The sequence below is a fragment of the Camelus bactrianus genome, chromosome 18 (genome assembly GCF_048773025.1).
Source record: "Camelus bactrianus isolate YW-2024 breed Bactrian camel chromosome 18, ASM4877302v1, whole genome shotgun sequence".
NCBI classification, from domain to species: Eukaryota; Metazoa; Chordata; class Mammalia; order Artiodactyla; family Camelidae; genus Camelus; species Camelus bactrianus.
This window is the reverse complement of record NC_133556.1, coordinates 23635702-23659201: the sequence shown is the minus strand read 5'-3', so window position 1 is coordinate 23659201 and position 23500 is coordinate 23635702. Positions and strand designations below refer to the sequence as shown.

At 42.3% G+C, this 23500-nt stretch overlaps 1 protein-coding gene across 6 annotated transcripts in view; it reads right to left on the bottom strand.

Annotated features, from left to right (window-relative positions):
- The window catches only part of PARN (poly(A)-specific ribonuclease), a 148587-nt gene that overhangs the window by 30185 nt on the left and 94902 nt on the right, over positions 1-23500 (bottom strand). For 5 of the 6 annotated variants that reach the window (XM_010961112.3, XM_045521250.2, XM_010961111.2 and 2 more), the window contains one exon: positions 9024-9213. In XM_010961112.3, coding sequence (XP_010959414.1) covers positions 9024-9213 — 190 coding nt within the window. Of the gene's footprint in view, positions 1-3988; positions 4202-9023; positions 9214-23500 lie in introns of those variants that run through there. The other variant, XM_010961113.3, reaches the window with a different exon arrangement.

Sequence of the window (23500 nt, the reverse complement as noted above, 5' to 3'; positions counted from 1 at the left end):
GTTTCAAAATTATCTCAAGGAAAGACAGAGAGAAAGAGTACTAATTAACAGGACTGGCCACACACTGACTGTTAACACTTCGTGACAGATAGCTAGATAGGTGTTCATTACTTTATTGTCTCTATTTCTGAATATGTTTAAAATTTTTCTATAATGAAAAGTTCTGGTATTCTTAAAAGCAGAAAATCAAAGGGGCCTCTCCTCTGCTTCCTAGGATATCACTTTTAAATAAAAAGACACAAGCTCTTAGATGTTTTCTTAGATGTGTGGTGATTACAGTTAAGACAATAGTCTCCTATTTGCCATGTACCTAGATGCCATCTGTTTGAGGACTTTCTTCCCTTGAGGACAGGGCTGTATTCCAGACCTGGGAAAATTTATAGGGGCTATGATGGATAGTGGAAAGAACGGGGCTCTGCAGATAACCTGGTATCAACCCCCAGGTCTTTGTCAAGAATTGCTTAATCTCCCTGAGCCTCTGTGAAATGAGGATGACCTCACCTCCCTCACAGTGCTGCTGTGAGCGTCCCATGAAATGAAACAGGAGACCTAGCCCAGAGCAGGCACTCAGGAAACTGGCACTTGAGAATTCATTCATTCATTTACCAAACATCTGGGGACATCCTCTGGATCAGGTTAGGTACGAGAGATACGAAGACACAGAAAGCATGGCACCTTCCTTGAAGGGAAACAGGAGAGTAACTCAATGATCATAGTGGTGAGAACAATGTATTTTAAATCCTGAAAGGATAAAATTTTGGATCTAGATGTCTATATTTGGCAACATTATCAATTATGAAGGTGAAATAGAGACATTTTAAAAGAATTTACTAACCATATACCCCATATGTAAAAAAAAAAAAAAAGTCACTCAAGGAAAAGATTGTATTTCCCTCAAAAAAAAACCTACACACAAAAAAGCTGAGATCTTTGGAATATTCTCCTTTGGGTGGCAAAGCTTGAATGTCACAGGAATATATTTTCTTCTCTGTGGGCCCCATTATGAACTTTTCCTTCAGAATACTGCCTTTATACAATCATATTATAGACACTGTACACCTGCTGCCATTTCTTGGAATCAAGTTCTCAAGAAAGCAAAAAAGTGCAGATACAAAAAAGTAGTCAAAAGTATAACTAACATCACTACCCAAAGTGAGAAGGGGGACAGAGAGAGAAGGTAATACCTATGTGTCAAGTTTTTAATCTTTTTTATAAGTGATCAAGATGTTTTGCTCAAAGTTTTTAAGACAAGAAATAGAGGTATTATTTAAAAGTACAGTGGAAACCACTGAAAGAACATGGTAAGAGTAGCAGCCACTGGGAAAAAGAACTGGGAGTGTGGAATATAAAGTGAAGTCCCCCTTCACTTTATATTCTCCTGTACCACACAAATTTTTAAGAATTATGTGCATTTATCACTCCAATGGTTTAAAAAGTGTCACAGGAAACACTTTGTTTCTGCTAAAATATACTGAACCCACAAGATCTACAGTGAATTTGCCAACATTTACCTGCCCAAATACAAGAAAGATTCTGACGTGGTTAGATTAGATTAACTTTTATAGCCCTTTCCAGCAGCTAAGGATTCGCAAATTGTAGAAATGTCATTTGGTTAACATAGAGACACAGATGTAAAGTCTGTTCCTAAGCTATAGGAACGAGAAGGAAACAAGAAAAAAAAAAACTGGAAATTTCCCCAGAAAAAGGCAGCTGAGACCAGGAACAGAAGCAGCAGTCAAAGCTAAATGGAGATTCCTGCAATGGACTCAAAAGTAAAAAAAAAGAAACAAGAGAAGGTTAACACAGAGCTCCTGAGTGTGCCCCTCAACTGCTGCCAGGGACTGAACGGCCACCAGGGTAGGAGGGGCGGGGCTCGTGCTGGGGAGACTCACGCTGAGACTGGCGGGTGGTGGTGGGTCTGAAGATGAGAGGCAACCACTCCGAGTCACAGAAGCAGGAAAACAATGAATGTGAAAGCAGAGGACCAGACATAGAGGCCAAAAAGGGCTGGGCGCAAGTTTCTTCTGCTACTGACGAGTGGTGTCTAACCAGCTTCTTGAAATCATGGGGAGAAGGAGCTTCCAAGAAATTCTAGTACACAGATGGCAGGTGGGAATTTGAAAGGCAGTACTCAATGAAAGGTCAACGATCTTTCCTTTATTCGGGGTGCTGCCTTTGGTATTTCAGTGTGACAAAGGACTTTCAGAGGTTCACTCGTGACACTGCTTTACCCAGTCTTACTTTCATTATATACTCCTTAACTAAAAATCAGCCAACTATAGTGATTTTCAAAAATCTAACTCTTGGGTTGAGAGGAAACCACCCGCTGTTTGAGGAGATGATGCAAGGGTCTCTCTCCAGAGCTTTGACCAGTGTCCTCCTCATGCCCTACGCTGTGCACGGTGTAAAAACACTTAGAATTTAAGGGCTAGAAGGGACCTAAAGCAATCTTTCCAACACAATGCTTCACTTGAGATGAGAAAACAGAGGCAAATACTGGGCTCTCGCTGGGTATTTACCCAAGGGAGGAGTGAATGAAGTCTTTCCCAAGGTACCGGCGGCGCTTAAGCTAGAACCCTTGTGGTTCAGCTGCCGGTAAGTCAGTTCCCTTTCCACCCTGTGGCTTCTGTTGTCTCTAAGGCATTTTTTAGTCAGAGGAGGGAAAACACTTGCTCCACAGACCAACTTATGGATAAACGGGTAAGCCTCTGACAAAGCAATGGGTCCTGGAACAGTCTGGAATTCTTCTTTGTCTCTAAAAGGCTTTCCCTCCATATCCTCATATAAAATGCACATTCAATTACTTGCAGAAACCACTAACTTGAGATGAAAATTACATGAAATCTGAAAACCATAGCTTTGATATAGCCTTCAGCATTTCCAACAAGAGCAGGAATTCCCAGGAGCTACTATATTTTCAAGGAAGGCTGAAATTTAGTCTCATAGAAAGGAAAGATGAGAAGGAAGAGAATAGCCAACGGGTTTTTCCTAACTGTTGAAATAAGCCAAAGAGCAAATAACCCATAGACACGCCTGACCACATCTCTGCAAGGGCAAAGTGGCTTTAGAAGACCATTTTCTTTAATTATAGAACATTCTTAATTAAATATGAATGGTAATAGCATCTGTCTTTCAAGAATATTTCAAACATCAGTGTTTATTTACAGGGACTAAATATCTGTTAGTGAGATCTTCAGTGTTTTAGCACCCACTGTAAAGGAGGATCCTTCCAATGCCATGCCTACCTGTACTTGACTCAGATCTCGTGACACCAAACCAAATCTCATTCTTCCCTTCTCAAGCCACTTTATGGCCAGTCTAGCTTCCCAGAACCTAAGCCCTATCTTCTGTCCAGTTATCGACTATAAACTCCTTGAACGTTCTGGACACTGAATCTATCAGAGAAAAGAAAAGAAGCCTGCTACCACAACACCACTGCAAACAGCAGAAGAAATCCACCCGTCAGCACCGCTAACAGTCAACCTCAGAAGCTCAGCTGTTGTGGCTGTCTCCTAAGATCTCAGAGTCAATTCTCCAGAGCCAAGAGAAGTGTCATAAGAGTCACATAAGGACCCCACACAATCTGAACTGGACCTTTCTAATTATGCCTGAATTTTTATGTTTATTTTTATGTTTATACTTATGCCATTTTAGTCCCCTATTTTCTTTACAAGTATTAACTGTTTAAAGAAAAAGAAAAGGAACAAAAGCAACAATGTATCAAGTTCACAGAATGTAAAAGTAATACATGAGACAAAGGATCACAAAGGATGGAGGTGGGTAGATAGAAATATACGCTAGGTAAAAATCTTACATTGTTCATGAAGTAGTATAATTTTCACTTAGAGACAGACTGTGATACATGAAAGAGGCATATTATAATCTCTAGAGCAGAGCTTGGCCAACAGAAATATGCTGTGGACCAGATATGCAATTTTAAATTTTCTAGGAGCCACCATTAAAAAAAGGTGAAAAGAAACAAGTGAAATTAATTTTAATAATATTTTTATTTAGCCAAATATATCCAAAATGTTATAATTTCAACATGTACTCAAGTCTTCAAAATCACATGTGTGTTTTAAATTTACAACACATCTCAGTTTGGACTAGCCACATCTGAAGTGCTCATTAGCCGTGTGTGGGTGGTTAGTAGCTACCGTACTGGACAGTGTAGCTCTACAGCAGGGATCAGCAAACTTTTCTGTAAAGGAACAGACAGTAAATAGTTTCAGTTTTGTGGGCCACATGGTCTCTGTCACTACTACCCAAATCTGCCAATGAAATGCAAAGCAGCCAGAGGCAATATGTAAATTAATAGGCATGGCTGTGTTCCAATAAAACTTTATAAAAACATGTGGCCAGACTGGCATGTGGACTATAGTTTGCCATCTTACTCCGGAACAGTGACAAAAAATAACACAAAGAAGTGTAAGAAAAAAGTCAATAAGAAGATAAAACGGGATGCTAAAATATCAGCAAAGACTGAAAAATACACAGTTGATGCAAGAAGCAACAGAAAAGCAGAACAGATGGACACAGAAAAAGCAGGACAAACAGGAAATAAACATCAAGATGGGAGACAGACTCCCCCACCCTTGTGTCATTAATTAGATTAAAAGGCAGGGGTTGTCAGAATGGAAAAAAGCAAGACACAGTGATATGCTATTTATAAGAAACATAAGACAAAATTTTTAAGTTGGCATTAAATGGCTAATACCAAGTATAAGAAATAAGAGTGCCTATATTAATATTGGACAAAATAAACAAACAAAAACAAGACATTATTACTAGAACTGAAGAGAAATATTCCATAATGATAAAAGAGGCAATTCATTAAGAAGACATAACAATCCTAAATGGGTATATACCTATCAAAAGAGCTTCAAAATATGTGAAGCAAAAACTGATATAATTAAATGGAGAAATAAACAAATCTGCAACCACAGTTGTACCACTCTTGGTGGCTGAAAGAAAAAGTAGGCCAAAAACAAACAAACAAACAAACAAAACCAATCAGTAAAGATACATAAGATTTGGGCAAAACCATGAACCAATGTAACCTAAAATAATGTTAATGGAACATGACACTCATTCAAGTACACTTGGAACATTCACCAAGACAGACCATATGCCAGGCCATAAAACATGCCTCAACAATTATCAAAGAAGTTCCAAATAATTCGTGGGTTAAAGAAGAAAGCACGAGAAAAATTAGAAAATATTTTGTAATAGATGGCAGTGAAAAGACAACATATCAAAGTATGTGGGATGATGTTAAACAGAAATTAAAGGAAAACTTACAGCTTTAAACACTTTTTTTTAGAAAAGAAGAAACATAAAATCAAGAACTTAAGTTCCCATCTTAAGGTGGGAGAATAACATATTAAGTCCCCAAACCTGATGAATCCAAAGAATAACTACTTAATCCAAAATAAGTAGAAGAAGTCATAGGAACAAGAGTATAAATAAATTTTAAAAATAGAACAAAAACAGTACAGAAAAATTAATGAAGTTAAAAGTTGGTACTTAGAAAGAATTAATTGGTAAAACACCCTAGTAAGGAAAAAAGAGAGGAAAAACTAATAACCAGTGTCAGTAATTTCTAAAGGAACGTAACTCTAGAGCCTATGGATACTAAAATTATAAGGGACTATTTCGAGCTAATAATTTTATGTTGATGAATCTGACAACATAAATAAAATAGAATAATCCTTGGAAAACACAAATTAGTAAAAGTGATACAAGAAAATAGAAAACCTAAGCTGTGCCGTATCTATTAAAGAAATTGAGTTCATAATCAAAAACCATTCCACAAAAAAAATTATGTCCAGATGTCTTCACTGGTAAACTCAACTAATAATTTAAGGAAAAATACTATACACCTGTCACAAAGTAACAGAAGAGAAACTTCCTAACTAGTTTTATGAGGTCAGCATAATCTTGATACCAAAATTAGACAAAGATACAAAAAAGAGAAAATTACAGTCTAATAAACCCTCATAAACAAAGATACAAAAATACTTAACAAATACTCAAATCAAACAACACCTAAAGAGGGTAATACATCATGACAAGTGAGATTTCTCCTAGGAATGCAAATCTGATTAAGCATTCAAAAACCAATCAATGTCATTCAAAGTATTAACAAGATAAAGGGCAAAAATCATACGACAATTTTAAAAGATATGGAAAGAGCATCTGAAAATACTCAACATCTATTCATGATACAAATTCTTAGCAAACAGGAAATGGAAGGGAAATTCCTCAACCTGAAAAAAGACTTGTATGGACAATCTAAGAATCATCCTTCAAAGGGAAACACTGCACTTCCCTCTCTAATACTGGAAACAAGGCAAGGATATCCACTCTTCCCATTTCTATTTAACAATATACCTGAGGGCTAGCCAGTGCAATAAGGCAAGAAAAAGAAATAAAGATTGGAAAAGAAATAAACTGTTGTTAATAGCATGCCAACATGATTGTGTACATTAAAAAATCCCTGTGGAATATATATTAAAATAACTATCAGAATAAGTTAATTTTGAAAGGTTGCAGGATACAAGGTCAATGTGAAACAATTATATGCCTATATAGAGGCAGCGAACAATTTGAAAATGAAATTTAAAGAACAATTCCACTTATAAAAACAATAATATAAAATATTTAGAAAAAAATAAACATGACATATAAGACTTCTACAGTAAAAAATACAAAACCAGTCTAAATGAAAAACAGACAAGATGATTCTAAAATTTTTGTGGAATACAAAGGATCTAGAATAGCCAAACAATCTGAAAAAGAAAAACAATTTGGATGCTACCTGATTTTAAGACTTTATAAAGTCACAGAAATAAGAAAGTGTGATATTGGCAGAAGAACAGGTATAAAAATGAGTGGAACAGAAGGGTCCAGAAATAGACCTAGACATACATGGTCAATTTATTTTTGACAAAAGTGCCAAGTCAAGTCAGTAAGTAAAGTCTTTTTAACAAATGCTGTTGGAACAAGTAGATATCCATATGGAAAAAACTAAACCTTGACTCCTATGTTATTCCATATATAAAATTAATTTGAAATGGGTCATGACTTAAATGTAAAAGCGAAAATTATAAACCTTCTAGAAGAAAACAGAAAAATCATTACAATCTTAGGGCTGGCAAAGATTTTTTGGACAGAAAAAAAAATGCCACTAACCATAACAGAAAAAAATAAACAAACAGGACATCATCAACATTAAAAACATCTGCTCACTAGACATCACTGATAAAATGAATATATTTCCCCAGAATCAAAAAAATGTATTTGCAGCACATATACCTGACAAAGGATGTGTATCCAGAATACTTAAAAGAATTCCTACAAATCTACAGTAAAAAGGCAAACAACCCAATTAGAAAATGGGCAAGAGATTTAAATATCCACCTCAAACAGAAGGTATCTGAATGGTCACGAAGCACACAAAAGGGGTCAACCAGATGAATTCATATTACAATGTAATATCATCTTATATTATCTAGAATGGCTAAAATAAAAAACACTGACAGCACTAAGTGTTGACAAGGATGTGGAGTAACTGGAACAGTCATATAATTCTGGTAGAGTATAAAATGGTACATCTACTTTGGAGAACTGTTTGATTGTTCCTACAAATTTTAACGTATCTGTCCTAAGAACCGACAATTCTACTCTTAAGATATTTACTTAAGAGAAATGAAAACATATGCTTACAAGAAATTGTTTACCGAAATGTTCATAGCAGGCTTTTTTTTCACAATAGTCACAAACTGGGAACAACCCAAATGTCTACCAACAGGAGAACAGGTCAATGTTGTATATCCATACAATGAAATACTACTGAACATTAAAAATAAATGAACTCCTGATATGCACACATCAAGGATGAATTCCAAAAACATGTTAAGTGAAAGAACCCAAACACAATACCGTATGATTCTTTTTAAAATAAATTCCAAGAGTAATCAAAATTAATCCATAGTGACAGAAATTTGAAATAGTTGCTTAGCCCAGGGGAGGCTTGGAGTTACCTGAAAAGGAGGCCCAAGGAAATTTTGAGATGGGAGATAGAAATGTTCCGTATCTTGCTTTGAGTGGTGGTTACATAGGTACATATAACTGTTAAAACTCTTTGAACTAAACATTTTAGATCTATACATTTTATTGTATGGTAATTATAACTCAACTTGAAAAATCTCTAAAAACCATTTAAAAAGTAAGGAGGGCAATCCAAAATATTAACAGTGATTGCTTCTGGGTAGTGGGATTATGGCTAATTTTTCTTTCTTTCTTTTTTTTTTAACGGAGGGGGGGAGGTAATTAAGTTTGTTTGTTTGCTCATTTTTAATGGAGGTATTGGGGATTGAACCCAGGACCTCATGCATGCTAACTAAGCACACACTCTACCACTGAGCTATACCCTCCCGCCAATTCTTTCTTCTGTTAATTCACACTTTTCTAATATTTATAATTTTCTAGAATGAACTCCCCCTCCCCCCATTTTCTATACCTATGTTTTATAATTTCACAAAGATCCTAAAACTTCACCAGTTATTATCTTTGGAAAGTACGATTGTAGGTTAGTAAAGGAAGAATGTGTCAAGTTCTCTTTCTCCAGCAAGGCATGTGGTTCGGTGTCGACATGGGACCTGAAAGGGGTTCCAGAAGCTCAGCCAGAAGCAACATGGCAGCTTGAGAAAAGAAGGAATCAGACAGAAGAGCTCATCCTGGCTCTCTCACTGAATGGTGGGCAAGTCCTGGAGCCTCTGTTTCCTCACCCCTAAAACGGGAATAAGACGTTTCCCCAGTCTGCCCCACCGGGGTTTTGAGAGTGGTAACTGAAATGGCTGTGGTCTGTACAGCACAGAAGGAATTAAGGTAGCAGTAACTTCTGATATTAAGTGAAAAGTTAGAACAAAGTCTTTCTCACAAGTCAGATTTATTACTTAGAATCCCATCAGGAGCAACAAGAAGAATGCCCTTTCAAATCAACAGGCAGGAGCTCTTACCTGCTGGCATAGTAATAGTGATTCTGCGGAGTGTAGGAGACGCACTGCGTGTTCAGCCGCTTTCTTTCAACCTCCTTCCAACCATCTTCTGTCCACTTTCTCTTGATCTGCTTCTCCTCGTGTTTTTTCCCCACATAGTCAGCATAGGTCTGGATCCGATAGCTTTCTGCATATTTGCTGGTGTTGACAGCTACGAGGAAAAGAAAAAATCCTTACCAAAGAGTCTGGCCTCACCCCAGAGATGTCACTTGCGAAAAGGAGCCCTGGGTTCAGGTCTGAGCTCCGAGCCCAGCTCTGCCATTTAGAAGCCAGGTGGCCTTGGGAACATCCCATGGACTCTCCAAGTCTGAGTTTTCTCATCCAGAGAAAAGAGTGTCTCTGTTCCCCAATCTCCTTTACAGTGTGAAAGTGCTCTGTAAACTACAGAGAACTAGAATGATTTAAGTAAAACGTTAATTTGCCACATATTTGCAGGTAACATTATGCTTGAAAATTACTCATTTTCAGAGTAAGAAAATGAAAAACCCAAACCGCTAAGGGAAAACTATAAAGCCTCACCCATTTTGTTAACAATAAAGATGACAATAAAAGCAACACTGACAGCAGTGCTGTGACTGTGTCAAATACTGAAGGTCTCCTGGATGTCTGTGCCCAGCGTTTTGCATACACGATGTCTAAGCTTCACAGCGCATTTGCAAAGGAGGAATGGTCTTCACTGCTCAGGAGAAAGCAGGGGCACAGAGGTCGGGGGACTGCCACAGGCCACAGCGGGGCCAGGGGCAGTGCTGGGAGGCAAAACCAGGCTGCTTCGACCCTAAGGCCAGGGCCTTTCCTGCTGTTCTGCACTTCCCTTTAGACTCTGCAGATTCAAGATATTCCCACAATACTTGAGACAGGCCTCTTCTTCTGCTCACAAAGATTGCGAATTCTCTGAAATGTGCCTCTGGCAGGAGTACTAGAAAGCTGGAGCTTGTTCTGTCTTTGGTGTTAATGCTTGAGTATGGCCCAGTCAGTTCTGCTGCCTCTTCCTCGGAGTCTGGGGGATGGAATGTGCGGGAAGTGTCAGGGTGAGGCCCCATGGAAACCTGCTGGCGGACAGGCACTCAGTTGCTGGTTCCGGCTCCTGCAGTTTGAAGCACATACTCCCCAGGCCCACTGCCACTGCCAGCAGTTATCACCTACACTAGCAGCGAGACAGTAAGGGCCGGGTCGTGCTGGTGGGGGTGGCTGGGAGCAGACGTGGTACCCGGGCATGCGGCAAAAGCACCATGACGTCTGAGATAGAGTCTATATCCCACTCCCAGCAAAGTTCTCGGTACGGAGCAGTTCTCAGTAAATATTAAGTGAGTGAGTGCAAGGCAGAACGCGGCAAGTGGTGATGAGCACATCAGAACCGGACAGGGACACCAGCACATCCGGACCTTACATCACAGGGCAAGACAACTGTCTGGGAGGCAGACACTCCCCACATATCCGACATGTGACACTTTAGTCTTCACTCTTAAGTGGACCAGATTTGCCTAAAGCTTCTCAATACAGTAACAGTTTATAGACTGTCATGCCCTAAATGTTTAGCCACCTAAAGAGCAAAGCAAAAGAGAACAACAATAGATAGAAAAACAAGAAGAAAAAAAAATCTTATTTAAAAACATTTTTTTACTAAGAGGTCTGCTGTACTCTTCAAATATTCACTCTAGAGTGAAAGAGGAAAAATAAAGAAAAGGAAAAGAAAACACTCTAAGGGTATTAAAGAACTTCCACGTTATCTCAGAGTAGAGTGAGTTCCTGAAATGTGAGCTCCAAACAGCATGTTCTGACTCACTCACAAGGAGATAAACAGAGCATTCAGTTCTGGAGATACTCATTGACCAAAGTCACTCATATCAGAGAACCAAAGAAACAGGAGCTTCTCTTGAAAAACCTTTTTCCTCCCGAGAGTTACTTTTCTTGCTTTCAATGGGCTACACTTCTGACTTTCTTGGCACACTTATCTAACCACCCAGTAATCTGTACATCCACCAGACGTCATCCATCCATGCTTCCACCCAGCGATCGCTCACTGGGTGTCTGTCCCAGGGACGATGCTAGATAGCTGGTGAAACAAGACACAACTTCCACCCTCAAGCTCACACTGTCACAGGCAAGCTTTATGCAGTTTCCTATAAGCTTGAGACTACCTAGTAAAACAGGTTCATTTATCAATGTGATATATAATGAGAACCCACAGATTCTACATGGTTGTTCTGTCCTGAGCATCGCTTGGATTTTCCTCTTTTAAGTTTCATTCCTTTTCAGGCAGGTTTACTTGGAAGCGTGCCTCAAAGGGATGACATCTGCAATGACGCCTCTCTCGAGTTTAATTTGGACTAACAAGTAAAAGAGTAGGCTTGAGTCAACATTCCCTGTGAAAGCAAAGGTGGAAATAGGGTCACAAAGGAGCCAAGATGATCTATTTAACAGCATCCGATTGTTTCCAATAATTCAGCTCTTGGCCCTGTGGACACATGTTACGAACAACTCCCTAACCACAGTGGGGAATTTATCTGAGCACATGTGGAATTAGGATCACTTAAAAGGGGACACAAACAACAATCCACTTTTCACTGCTGGCCTTCACATGGCAGCAATTTACCAGCATTCCTTCAAGTCCCAGCAGCTTTGCAGCTCTCAGCCTTTAATCTAGAAGCCAAGCTCTGGCTCAAAGCCACCCCTCTAATGGATGAATCAGCAAAATGAATTGGCTGTCAGCTGTGTCCTCCAGTGATTCCAGCTCGCCTGTCAGAAGCAGCGTGTAGCAGGCGGCTTGGTAACACTAACCTTTTCCAAATTTGTCAGGGAAATGATTCAAGGCCGTCTTTCGGTCATGCCACTTTGTTAGAGCCACTGGGAAACCAAAGACGGTGAGGGCCCTCCCTGGTTCCTTGTAGGTGAGTGAGAGCACTTCCTCTCCATAGTCTCACCCACCCACGGTTTCACTGTGCTAGGTCTGCTGTCTCTTGACACTCTGCACACGTTACAGCATTTAATCCTCACAACCGCCCCCCAAGGAAGGGATGTTCTAACCATCACAGAGAGAGAGAGAGAGTCTGAGCATCAAGGAAGCCAAGCAGCCTGTTTAGGGTCCTGTAGGGTAAGCAACAAAGCTGGTTTGGAACCAAGACATGATTTTTTAAAGAATGTAACACTGTCACATGTCTGACATATATTTGTGTGTATTTATGTGTCTATTTAGAGTGACAATTATCATAAAAAATGCTTCCCCTACTAGGAGTTTTAAAGAATTACTTAAAATGTTTAGTTTTTTTTTTTTAATTTAGAACTTTCCATTATTGTCAAGCAAAAATCTTTCCAACTAAGTTGAAAGATATGCCATTATGTTCACGGACAAGAAGACTTAATAGAAGCTGTAGATTCCTTCCTAAGTTGATCCATACATTTAATGCAGTTCCAGATTTAAAAACTCTGTTTTAACAGAACATTGAAAAAATTTAAAATGAGATTTAAAAAAAAACTCAACAGAACACAGAGCAGCGGCAGTCAGGGATTGGGGGAGGACGTCAATCACAAAAAGAACTGTCTTGTATCTTGATTATGGTGGTGGTTACACGATGGTGTGCATTTGTTAAAACACGGAACTGTACAATAGAAGATAATTTCACTGTATGTAAATTACACCTCGATTATTCTGTGGAATCTGAAAGGTTGATTCCAAATTTTAAATGGGCCCTGACAGCCCAAACATTTAAGGGGCAGCTTGCCCTACCAACTCCAAAAGCTTACCATAGACCTGTAGTACTTAAGCCAGAGCAGTAATGGTGCAGAGACAGAGTGACCAATGATACAGAAGAGCCTAGGAACAGACTTTAGCATCTGTGAAACTTTGATTTTGGACAGAGACAGCATGACAGACAGTGCGGAAAAGGAAAAGTTGGAAAAATTGTTTATCCATAGGAAAAAAATAAGCTGGATTCTTACTCACACCAGGCGGAAAAATCAACTCCAGATGGATGAAGCACTTAAATGTCAAAAGCAAACTTTGAAAACTTGAAAAGAAAATAGAAGTGAATATCTTTCTGAGCTGGAAGTAGGAAAGAATTTATGAAGATACAAAAAATGTTAAGCACACAAAAAAAGATCAGTAAGTTTGGCTACATTAATATGAAAACTTTTGTCCATCAGACGACACTTTGCAGAGAGTGAAGACAATCTGTGAACTGGAAGAAGATATTTGTAACACAAGCAATTGATGGAAGATTAGCAGCAGAATACATAAAAATGCCTACAAATCAGTAAGGGAACACCCAACAGAAAAATGGGCAAAAGACACGAACAGCATGCTGAGTCGTTTCACAGAAAGGGGAGCATACAATGCCAATAATTATATAAAGAGTTGTTCAACCTCAGGCAAAGGCAAATTATGAGCACATTAAGGTATCATTTCGTGGGTTTGTAGAGGGAAAAGGAGAAGGAGGGGGAGGGGAAAGATAGGGGGAAGTTGTAGGGGTGGTGGAGAGAGGGAGAGGGAGATGCAGAGGGAGCCAAAAAAGCAAGAAAATAATCAGCATAACTTTCAGGAGTGGCAGCTTGGTGGGGAATAGGAAGATGGGGTGGGGAGGAAGCACAGGGAGATGTAACTTATTAACACTTCAGTTCTCTGGTTGAGTGGGGGTTTCACAGAAGTTTATTACCTTTTAAGCAAACAGACTGTTTGGGTTTTCTGTTGTTTGCCCTGTGCAAGTCCTAAGGGCCATTTCCAAGACTAAGTGAGAAGTTCTCTGTAAGATAAGGTAGGAGTCACTCCATTTTCAATGTCTTTGGTGATAAGAAGGTATCCCCAAATGGTCCGTGTGCTGTAAACAAGCACTGCTGCTGAAACGCCAGCCTTCTCCAGCCTTCTTCGGGAAGCCGAGGACGTCTGTGCCGCCTGGTTATCGCGGCTGCCGAAACCACTTTATTGCAGCAACTGCTGGTGGGGGTGGGGTGGGGTGGGGGGAGCTTTAGGAGACTTCAGGAGCAGTTACGAGCCATTAGTCCTGCATTTTTTGCAGCGGTTATCCTCAACCGACATCACGTCTCAGTTTCTAAGGGAATTACCTGTGTGCTTATCAGCCCGATGCTTACAAGAAAGAGAAGTATTTATTGGCTACTTACTCCGCCAGGTACGGAAAATCCTGTAAGGATTATCCTGACTTTATAGATAAGGACACTGAAGCTCAGAAGAAGTGACTACTTCAAGGTCCCAAGGGTTACAAGTGTTGGGATCCAAACCAAAGCTACATTCTTTTCATGACACCAAGTGCACTGGAAGGGTCCCAGGCCACGTCATGCAGAGTGAACACAGGCAAATACCTCAGTCTGCAAGAGACTCGGAGTCTGTCCATCTCTTCACACAACAGTTTTGTGTAAAGGGCGGAAGGAATCTCTCCAGGGTAACGTGGTATGTTAGCCCACCACCAGGAGGGCGTGCACTGAGAGTGGCCTCTGCCAGCTGTGCAGACCCAAACCCTACACCCAAACCATCAACGCGGTGCCCACTTCTGACATCCCCCCACAGCCGCCAGCCCGGGGCCCTGCTCCTCTGTGCTCTCTTTCTGGGTGCACCACAAGCTGCTTTGTGTTTACTTGTTTATTTAAACATGAACATAGTGGATTCAGAAGTTTTCTCATATTCCATATAATTTGACCAAGTCTGGGTTTGCAACAGCATGACCATTTCTGTACTTTTACCAGATAGAGAATGGAGGGTTTTACCTTGGATTCTGTGGGACAGCCAACTTTACAAAAACATTCAACTCTAAGGGTCACTATGAACATATTCCAGCATTCAAAAAAATGATCTTGGAGATACTTCCCCTCAACTCATCCAAGGAGCCAGGCAGATACTAAGGTACATGCAGGAACTGGTGGTCTGTCAGAACCGTGCGCAGCACAGCTATTTCCAGGGGGCCTAACAGGTGAAAGCGGGCAGGCCAGCCCAGCTGACAGCCCGGTTTTACCCTGGCCCTTACAGCCTTCCCTACTGACACGATCTGTCCTCTTCTGTAACGCCAAGATCAAGTGCAAACCTGCTAGCGTTACCGGCGGGGCCTCTGGCTCGGTCCAACCCTCTCACCTCAACTCTGGCTCTTTCCTCACATTTATACCATGGGCCCAGATGTTCTTCGATGGAAAGGACCACACTCTATTTGCCTTCATAGCACCTTGGTTCTACCATGGTACTTTTGCAGGAATTTAAAATGATGGAAGGAAAGGGGGGAAGAAACACAGCTTCTGAATCATTTGGCATTCGTGGAGGAAGAGCACTGGACTAGGAACAAGAGGAGTGGCACTGGCCCTGACTCTAAAGGGCAGGTTCCCCGGGGGCAGTGACGGCCTGTGCACATCGCCACACCTGAGCGTCACAGCAACGCGGAAAGAAATGGTAATAGCCCTTGGCAGCAGAGACCAACTGACCTGGCTCAGGCACACGGTCAGGACCCAGGGCTTGGGGTTCCTCGTCCCCTGTTCTTCCCCATACAGTGCAGTCTTCTCCAACAAAGGGTAAATTTTTTTTTTAAGTACTAAAGCTGAAAGAGTGAAAAACTAAGGCTCATGAAAGAGATTCAAGGCCTGTAAAAAAGACAGTGTTAATAATGGAGTAAGAGGCAGAGGAGGACTTGGGTCGCTCACCTCTGCCTCCATCACAGGGCCTGATGCAGAGGAGACATTCAGGAAAGCACATGCACTAAGGAGAAGGAAGCAGAGGAAGCAGGTTCAGGCTGCCATGGTTAAAAAGACATGCAGGCAGAGAGTGACAGCAAGAAGAGCTTGCCCGTGTACCCTTGCTGGGTCATCAGAACCGAGAGAGCAGTTGTTGGGAGCCCTGTGACTTCTCAGGCAGGCGGCCAGAGGGGACGTGGGTCCCATCCAGATTCTGCCACCTACAAGCCACGCCTCTACCTTCATCTCCCTCCACGTCAGCCCCTCAGTCTGCTCCTGGTTCCCACATTGTATCTTACCTCAGTCTCTAATTAAGGCCAAGGAAATGATGAAGAAAACACTCTTTACAAACTGGACAAAGGCTGTGGATATGGTGACATTTACTTACAATGTATATAAAGGGAGGCAATGAAGTCAAGTGGGAAAGTCATGGGTTCTGGGGCTACAGGGAGCTGGGTTCAAATCCTGCCAAAATCTGAACTTGTCTGAAGAAAGCCACCTGACTCCCTGGGCTCCCGTTTCTTTATCCCTAAAATGGGTGTAACTACCTACCTTAGAAAGCTATTTGGAGAGCAGAATGTCTATATGCGAAGCTGTTAGCACAGAGCCTGGCATACAGCAGGTGCCTAATTAATGAGGCGACTGCTGTTAAATCAAAAGACATATAGCTCACCTCCAGGCTGGGAACATTCAGCCAGGAACAGAGCCCACCTCCCACCTGCCACCCACCACTAGGCTCTCCTCACAGGCAGGGAGGGAGGTAGGGCCCCGGGCACCCACTTAGGGCCTGACTCAATACTGCAGTGTGCACTGGACTCCCCATGCCCCTCACTGGTCCCAAAGTTCCCATCCCCTGGAGGGCAGGTAGTGGTGGTAGGGGAGAAATGTGGCCCCCAGGGGCTAATAAAGCCATTTGACTTGGAGGAAAAAAATACATATATAGCTCATACTGAAAGAACTATGTCTAAGACACATAAGACATTCTACAGTGATACAGAGTCAGCGAGCTGTAACTTATCACACGTTGGAATGCTTGAAGTGAGGGTGGCCTCACACACCTGAGTCTGCAACAGCTCACAGGATACTGTTATCACTGAGAACTGGGATACAATCTAACAAAATCTTTCTCATTCAAAAATGTGGAAAGAAAATGGAAAATATAGGAACTGATGTATCAGCCATACTGGACAAGTATAAAATCAAAAAGTCTGAACTATAATTTTTAAAAACTGAACTGAGACCAAAATTAGTCAATTGATTTTCACTAACTCTCCTGGCAACACCACAGTCTGCTTTTTTTTTTTTTTTTGAGGGGGGAGGAAGATGGGATTTTAAATTTATTTTTAGTTTATGGAGGCATTGGAGATAGAACCCAGAACCTCATGCAGGCCAGGCACGTGCTCTACCACTGAGCTATACCCTCGCCCCCACAACACCACAATCTGCTTTTGAAACACGCATTTCGTTCATTCACTCAACAAACACTGGCCCCAGGTACCATGCTGGGCACTGGGGGGTGACGGGAGGGAAGCTCACAACCTAGAGGAGGAGGAGAGGAACATATTGATAGGGAGCACCAAGGAGGTGAGAATCTAGGTGAGAAATGATGATTTTAACATGAGGAGAAACAGGAGGGAGAAAGAGACAAGAAATATAAGATATTAAAAGGCTGACTGTGAGAAAGAGGCTGCTGTTTAAGCTCTGATTTCCCAGGGCCTATGCCAACGGCCGCAGCGTTTCATGAATGACGTCATTAAGGGGCACTGCTTCCATTAACCAGCTTGGGGGATGTTTTTTCCCCCTTTTCATGGTTCCTAGCTGAAAAGTCAATTAAAAATAAAGCTACCATTTATTGAGTACTTATTATACACAAGAACTCTGCTGCCTGCTTTGCAAACGAATGTATTTAGTTCTCACTTGCTCATTTATTCACCCATCTACCTGTTTATGAATACAGACAGTAACATATGAAACTCTCACTTGTTCATTTATTCATCCAACCATAAACAAACACACCATCTTCCATGCTTCCACTCTGGGGGTGAATCAGAGACCCGGTCCCTTATTTGCCGGAGGAAAGGACAGGACACAGAGCCCCACACGTGTGCTGAGGGTTAGATAACTGGAGTTTCCAGTGGAGAGGTGGTCAGGCCTTGGACACAGGGACCATTTCCCTAAGGAAAAGACATTCAGTCTGTTCTGAGACTTGAAGGTTGGGAGAGTAGACAGTGTCAAAAACTCGGAGTGGGGAACTGCGTTCCAGGCAGAAGGAACACGGAGTGACCAATATGAGAGATGAGACACAGTCTTGACCGAGGAACTGAAACTCGACCTGAACCGTGGAGACCAATGAGGGAGGCGAGAGGAGCCCACAGTGAAGCTGGCCTGATGGACACGCCACCAAGGGCTCCAGCCGTGCCAAGTGCAGCAGGAGCCACCACAGGGCTTCAGTCACGAGGAGAGCATGATCTCATGTGTTTCTACAAGATCACTGTGGTTGAAGGGGAAAACAGGAAGAGGGCTGGAGAAGGCAAAGAGTAAGAGAAGTCTTAGTGGAACTCTGAGGAACACCAACATTCAACCACCACACAGACGGGAGAAGAAGGCACGGGAGCCGGGGAGGCTGCAGGCAGAAAAGGAGGAGGGCGAATCTGGGAAGTCCGGGGCTGAGGAACCCAGGAAGGAAGAAAGGGTCAATGGGCTGAGCGACCAGAAAGAGGAAGAGGAAAGAGCCCATGGCCTTTATGGCACAGAGGTCACCAGGGACCTCAGCTGAAAGGGTGAGAGGGCACGAGGGTGAGGGCGACTAACGCAGAGCCCTGAAATTCCTAACAGGAAAGAAATAATCAGAAGCAAAGGGACCTGGGGTCCCGGAGGGCTCTTCTGAAGAGACAGGAGGGATTCAGCTGGTTTTCGCGCCACTGGAAAGAAGTCAGCGGGTGGGCGTGGGGAAAAGGGTCTGCGCAGGGCCGGGAGAGGCGACGGGCCCAGAGCACGCATGCGTGGGGGCCCCACTTCCGAGGGGCGGAGCTTTCTGAATGGGGCTGGGAGCCCGCTCTTTCCTGGGCGGAGGGGGTGGGTCTCCTGAGAGCACCAGGGCTGGGGGCCGGGAGGACAGCAAGGGCGGCAAAGGCCATGGAGCTCTGAGTGATGGGGACCCAGCCAGAGACAGCGGCCTTCTCTGCAGAGTTACCAATCCGTCCCAGCTCTTTTCCTTCTGAAAACAACCCCACCATACGGTGGGGCAGTAACTCTGCTTTTACAGACGCGAAAACAGAGGCTGAGAGAGGTTGAGTAACCTGCAGAGGGCTGAAATAACGACCTGGCAGAGCTGAGTTTGACTTCCGACCTCCCTGATTCTGATGCCATGCTTCCGACGATGATTTTAACCTCCCCTCAAAGCTGTCAACACAGCAGCTGCTCTCAACCCAAGCCAGACCAAAAAAAAAAAAAAAAAAAGTTTACACAACACACAAGTGCTGATATAGCTCCTTAAAAGATGAGGTAGTGATGTGCAGGAAGTAAGAACGATTTTATGGTGGAGTCAAACAGGAGCAGATGCAGTTCCATAAAAGTTGAGAATTGAGAGCCACTTAAAAAAAAAAGATACAGAATACCCTTACCCCCTTTTTAAAGACAAAACACATAATTTGAAATAGGGAGTTGGGAAGCAATTCCATACTTAACAGTCTTGACAAACTTGACAGACAGCTGAAAGGCCTAAGGCAATTTACAACATTCTTCACACTTCATGGGAGAAAATTAAGATTGATGTCTCAACTACACAGGGATAATTTAAAGTAAAATCAAAGATCTCCTCCTAGAATGTGGGAAATGGCAGATCCTAAATGTCAGGAACACTGAATAAATTCTACTCTAGGGAAGACTAAATAGTATGTTTCAGTTATACTATTTTATAACAGTATCTTTAAGGACTGCTTACATATATATCACAAAGGAGTGCAAATAAATTATAATCATGGTTTATAGAGAGGTTACCATGTACCAGATGACCCATTAGCTATAATCCTAGTATATTACCCTATATTCCATAATATCCTAATATATTAATCTTAACATACACCCTTTCATCTCTAATCTTATCTCTACAAAACCAGCCTTATTTTGAATATGACAAAACAGAGACATTTGCCTGGCATCACAGTGCTGGACAGCGGCAAACGGCCAGATTTAACCCATCACTGACACAACCTCCCCTGACCCGGGAGCCTTTCAGCCTCTAAAGGCAGCATACAGTCTGTGGTAGGTTTTAAATTACAACAGTATCACCAAACAAGACCTACCTTTCCTACGCAACCCACTCTGATGTTTTCTATTCTGCTTCTTTCTCCCTTGTTTTTTATACTGGTGTCAACTAACATTGATTTCCTGACCTACTGATGGGCCCAGGCCTGAAGTTTGAAACAAGCCACAGCTCACTGACACCCACCATTCAAAGTGGCATTTCTGTGCGACAATGCACTTTGTGTTCTAAAAGGTTAATCAACAAAAGAACTTTCAGGACACAACCTATTCACCCATCAGAGCCTGTGTGTAACTAAACTGCTGGCTGGAGGGAGTGGCTGGGTCTGCCGTCAGTTAAGTAGGGTTCTTCATAATCCAGACTAATTCTCATTAAAGATGTTTCGGATGCCAGATACAAATAGGTATCAAATATAAACGTCCACCACAAACACCAAGACAATACTTTTGGACTGTTAACCCTGGCAGTTTGAAGCATGAAATCTGACACAATATTACCCCTATTGTGATTAACACGTAAGTGTACCATCTTTTCTTCACCTCCAATGACCGTGTTTACAAAAAGCCTGACAGAGCAGCACATTTTCAGATTTAAAGGTTTCAGTAGTTGAAAAGCTTAAAGTCCGTCTGTTTATAAGCCAACCAGATATGGGGGATGCTGTGCTGCAATATTTATACTTTCATTTAATGTCTCTCTGTGGATGTTTTGATGTAGCTCTCACTTGATAAAAGAATTTACTTACACCTCATGACTCAGCTTACTCATTAACTGAATGAAACCCAGGAGGGAAGGAGGGGACCTGGGGAGAGAATGTGAATGACAGGCCCTTATCAGACAGGCAGGGCTGAGCTGTCTCACCTGCTGGGTGAGTAATTACCGCGGGGAGGGAGGGCAGCAGTCACCAAATGCAGAGGGGTCTCTCCCAACCAAGTCAGATGGAGTCACAGAAATTCTCTAGAAACTGTAAATGAGACAACTCCGTCTATGGTTCCCATCAACCATCCCTTGCCACGCTCCCTGTCCCTGGTCTTGCCTCGTTCGCTTCCCCACTCCCCACCCCTGTGGTCCATCTAGAGATGCGGAACCTTCTGAAATGTATGCCGAATACTGACTCGCCACTTTAGTGTCTTCAGGACATCAACCCACGTATGATCTGTCACCACCAAAAAGGTTAGAGAGAAATGCCAACAGAACCTCCTTTAACACTTAGGCCAGCCGCCTCGCCTTGGTGCTCTCTCGGAGCCCTCACTGGCACTGTGACTACCCTCTGTGGAGAGGAAGTCGGTTGATAACAAAAGGAATGGTTGCCTTGGGACGATGAAATGTATTTGTTATAATGGGCAACGTTTGACTTCAGAAAAGTATACAGAAAGAATCACGTACTTCTCTAATGGGGAAATGAAGAATGAGGAAGTCAGTTTTATTTTCCACATCAATTTTACTCTTTGCCTTTGCTGAGACTATGCCCGACAACTCATTTATTTCATTGGTGAGTTCTGTCTGTAGACTACACACTAAAACCCTACGGATTACCAAACAGCTCAAAAGGGCAGCATGCAACTTAGTAAGAATTAGTTTGGTTTTAAAGTCCCATCCCATCTTGGCATTTCATACATTCATTCTACTATTATCTTTCTCCTTTAAAATCACCAAATCATTTGCCTACAGACTTCAGGATTGTAGGGAAAGTATCCCATCTCCTTATTTCCCCCGTCCTTAACTCTGCCCCCCAGTAATGGGAGGACACCGCTGCCAAAATCAGCAGTCAGACCTACGGGCAGCACACAGGTCTGACATGAGCACGTTAAGCTGCCAAAAGCAGCTGAAGCAAACTTAGGAACGTTTCTCTTGGGTCAAACACATATATACATAGGAGAGCCGAGGAAGGAAAGGAGAGGAAGTGGGGGACTGGGAGAGGGAGGAGAGAAAGGGGGTGGGGAGAGCCTGAGAGTCAGCCAGAGTGAGATGCTCTCATTCGGTGAGTAAATGCTTTTAGGTCTAAGGTGGCAATTCCCCCAGAACTCCCCAAATTCAGAGAAGTAACAAGTTCCTCACCACTCCCACAGTTAAAGGACCTGCGAAATTCTTTACCAGTAGGAGAATAAGGGAGTTTTTTCTTTTAAAAAGTGATACTGGCATTGTTCAACTTTCCTGTCTCAAGCTACTAAGACCTCAACATTGTTCTGTGCATTCGTTTTGTTTTCTATGTCCTAAGAAGATATAAACATAGATCTTTTTCAGTATTTGGATGTCCAATGCAAACTCAGCTGGTTAGGCAAAAGAGTCAAGTGTTAAATCTAAAAACACTAACTTAAAAAAAATTAATACAGTGACAAGTGTTGTGATACTGCTACACTTTAAAATATTTTATAACATTACATCTTAAAATTCCCAGCGACTGAAAGGTTTCCTACAAGGTCAAAATACTTAACACAAATTAGGAAATTGAAAAATGCTTTGAAAATCATATATCTGTACAGCAGAACACAGAATGCTTCCTGGTTGATAATGGAGCATTCAGGGATTTAAAAGTATTTTCTACATTGATTTTTCCCTAGAAAAATATTACCACCCTTCAGATTTTAACTCTGCAGTTCCACATCCAATGTTCCTAACATAAGTAAAGTCTCGTTTTAAAGCATGTAAACTCAGGTATGTTTGTTTAATGAATTTACTTATCCTGCCTTTGCATAGCATTATGCTATGATTTTTAATGAAGAAAAATATGAGTATCTGATAGCAACTTGCATGGGACGCAGCTGCAAAGCACCACCGGCCAGGCTCCCACAGTGCAGTCACAGACAGCACCGTTCCCGTGACAGGTGAGGGCAGCAGTCAGGAGTCTCTAACAGAAGCACAAGCCAGGCTTGCTTCTAAGGCTACAACTGGATCCTTCGGTCAAAACCAAATCAGCAGCAAGGAGGTACACGGCTACAGACTGCTGCTACACAACACACTTGGTGAAACAGTACACAGGTCTGACTCACAAGTGAAATAATTTTGATTAATAGAAAAGAGAACGTGTTTTCAGTGACGAATTCTCCTCAGGACTTAATCTGGGAGTCAGACTGTCCAGCTTCTACCTTAAAGTGATGTACACATGAGAACGGGGGAGATAGCGAATGTTCAGATGCAGGAAGAGGCATGAAAAATAAAGGAGTTAGCTTCCAGAGCCAAGTTTATCTCCTACTCCACCCCGAGCGGTCAGCCAAGAGCTGATAGAGGGCTTTTTGGTAAAGGAGGTAGAAAAGAATCCCACCACCTCTCGGGTTGCCAGGCAACCTGCCACATTTTATTAAAGCAGGAGCGGTGAGAATCCTCAGAGGGTCGGCTGGAGCGCTGCCTCACGTGTTCCCCCAGCTCACAGGCACATGCTCTCCCCACAAACACGCCCGGGGAGACAAATGCATCAGTGCATCAAGAAGCAGCTACCTGAGTGCAGCCTGAAAGTCACGGACAGGGAGCAGAACTCGGGCCAATCCAGGGCGTTCTTTCTCCAGCTCGGCCAGACTGC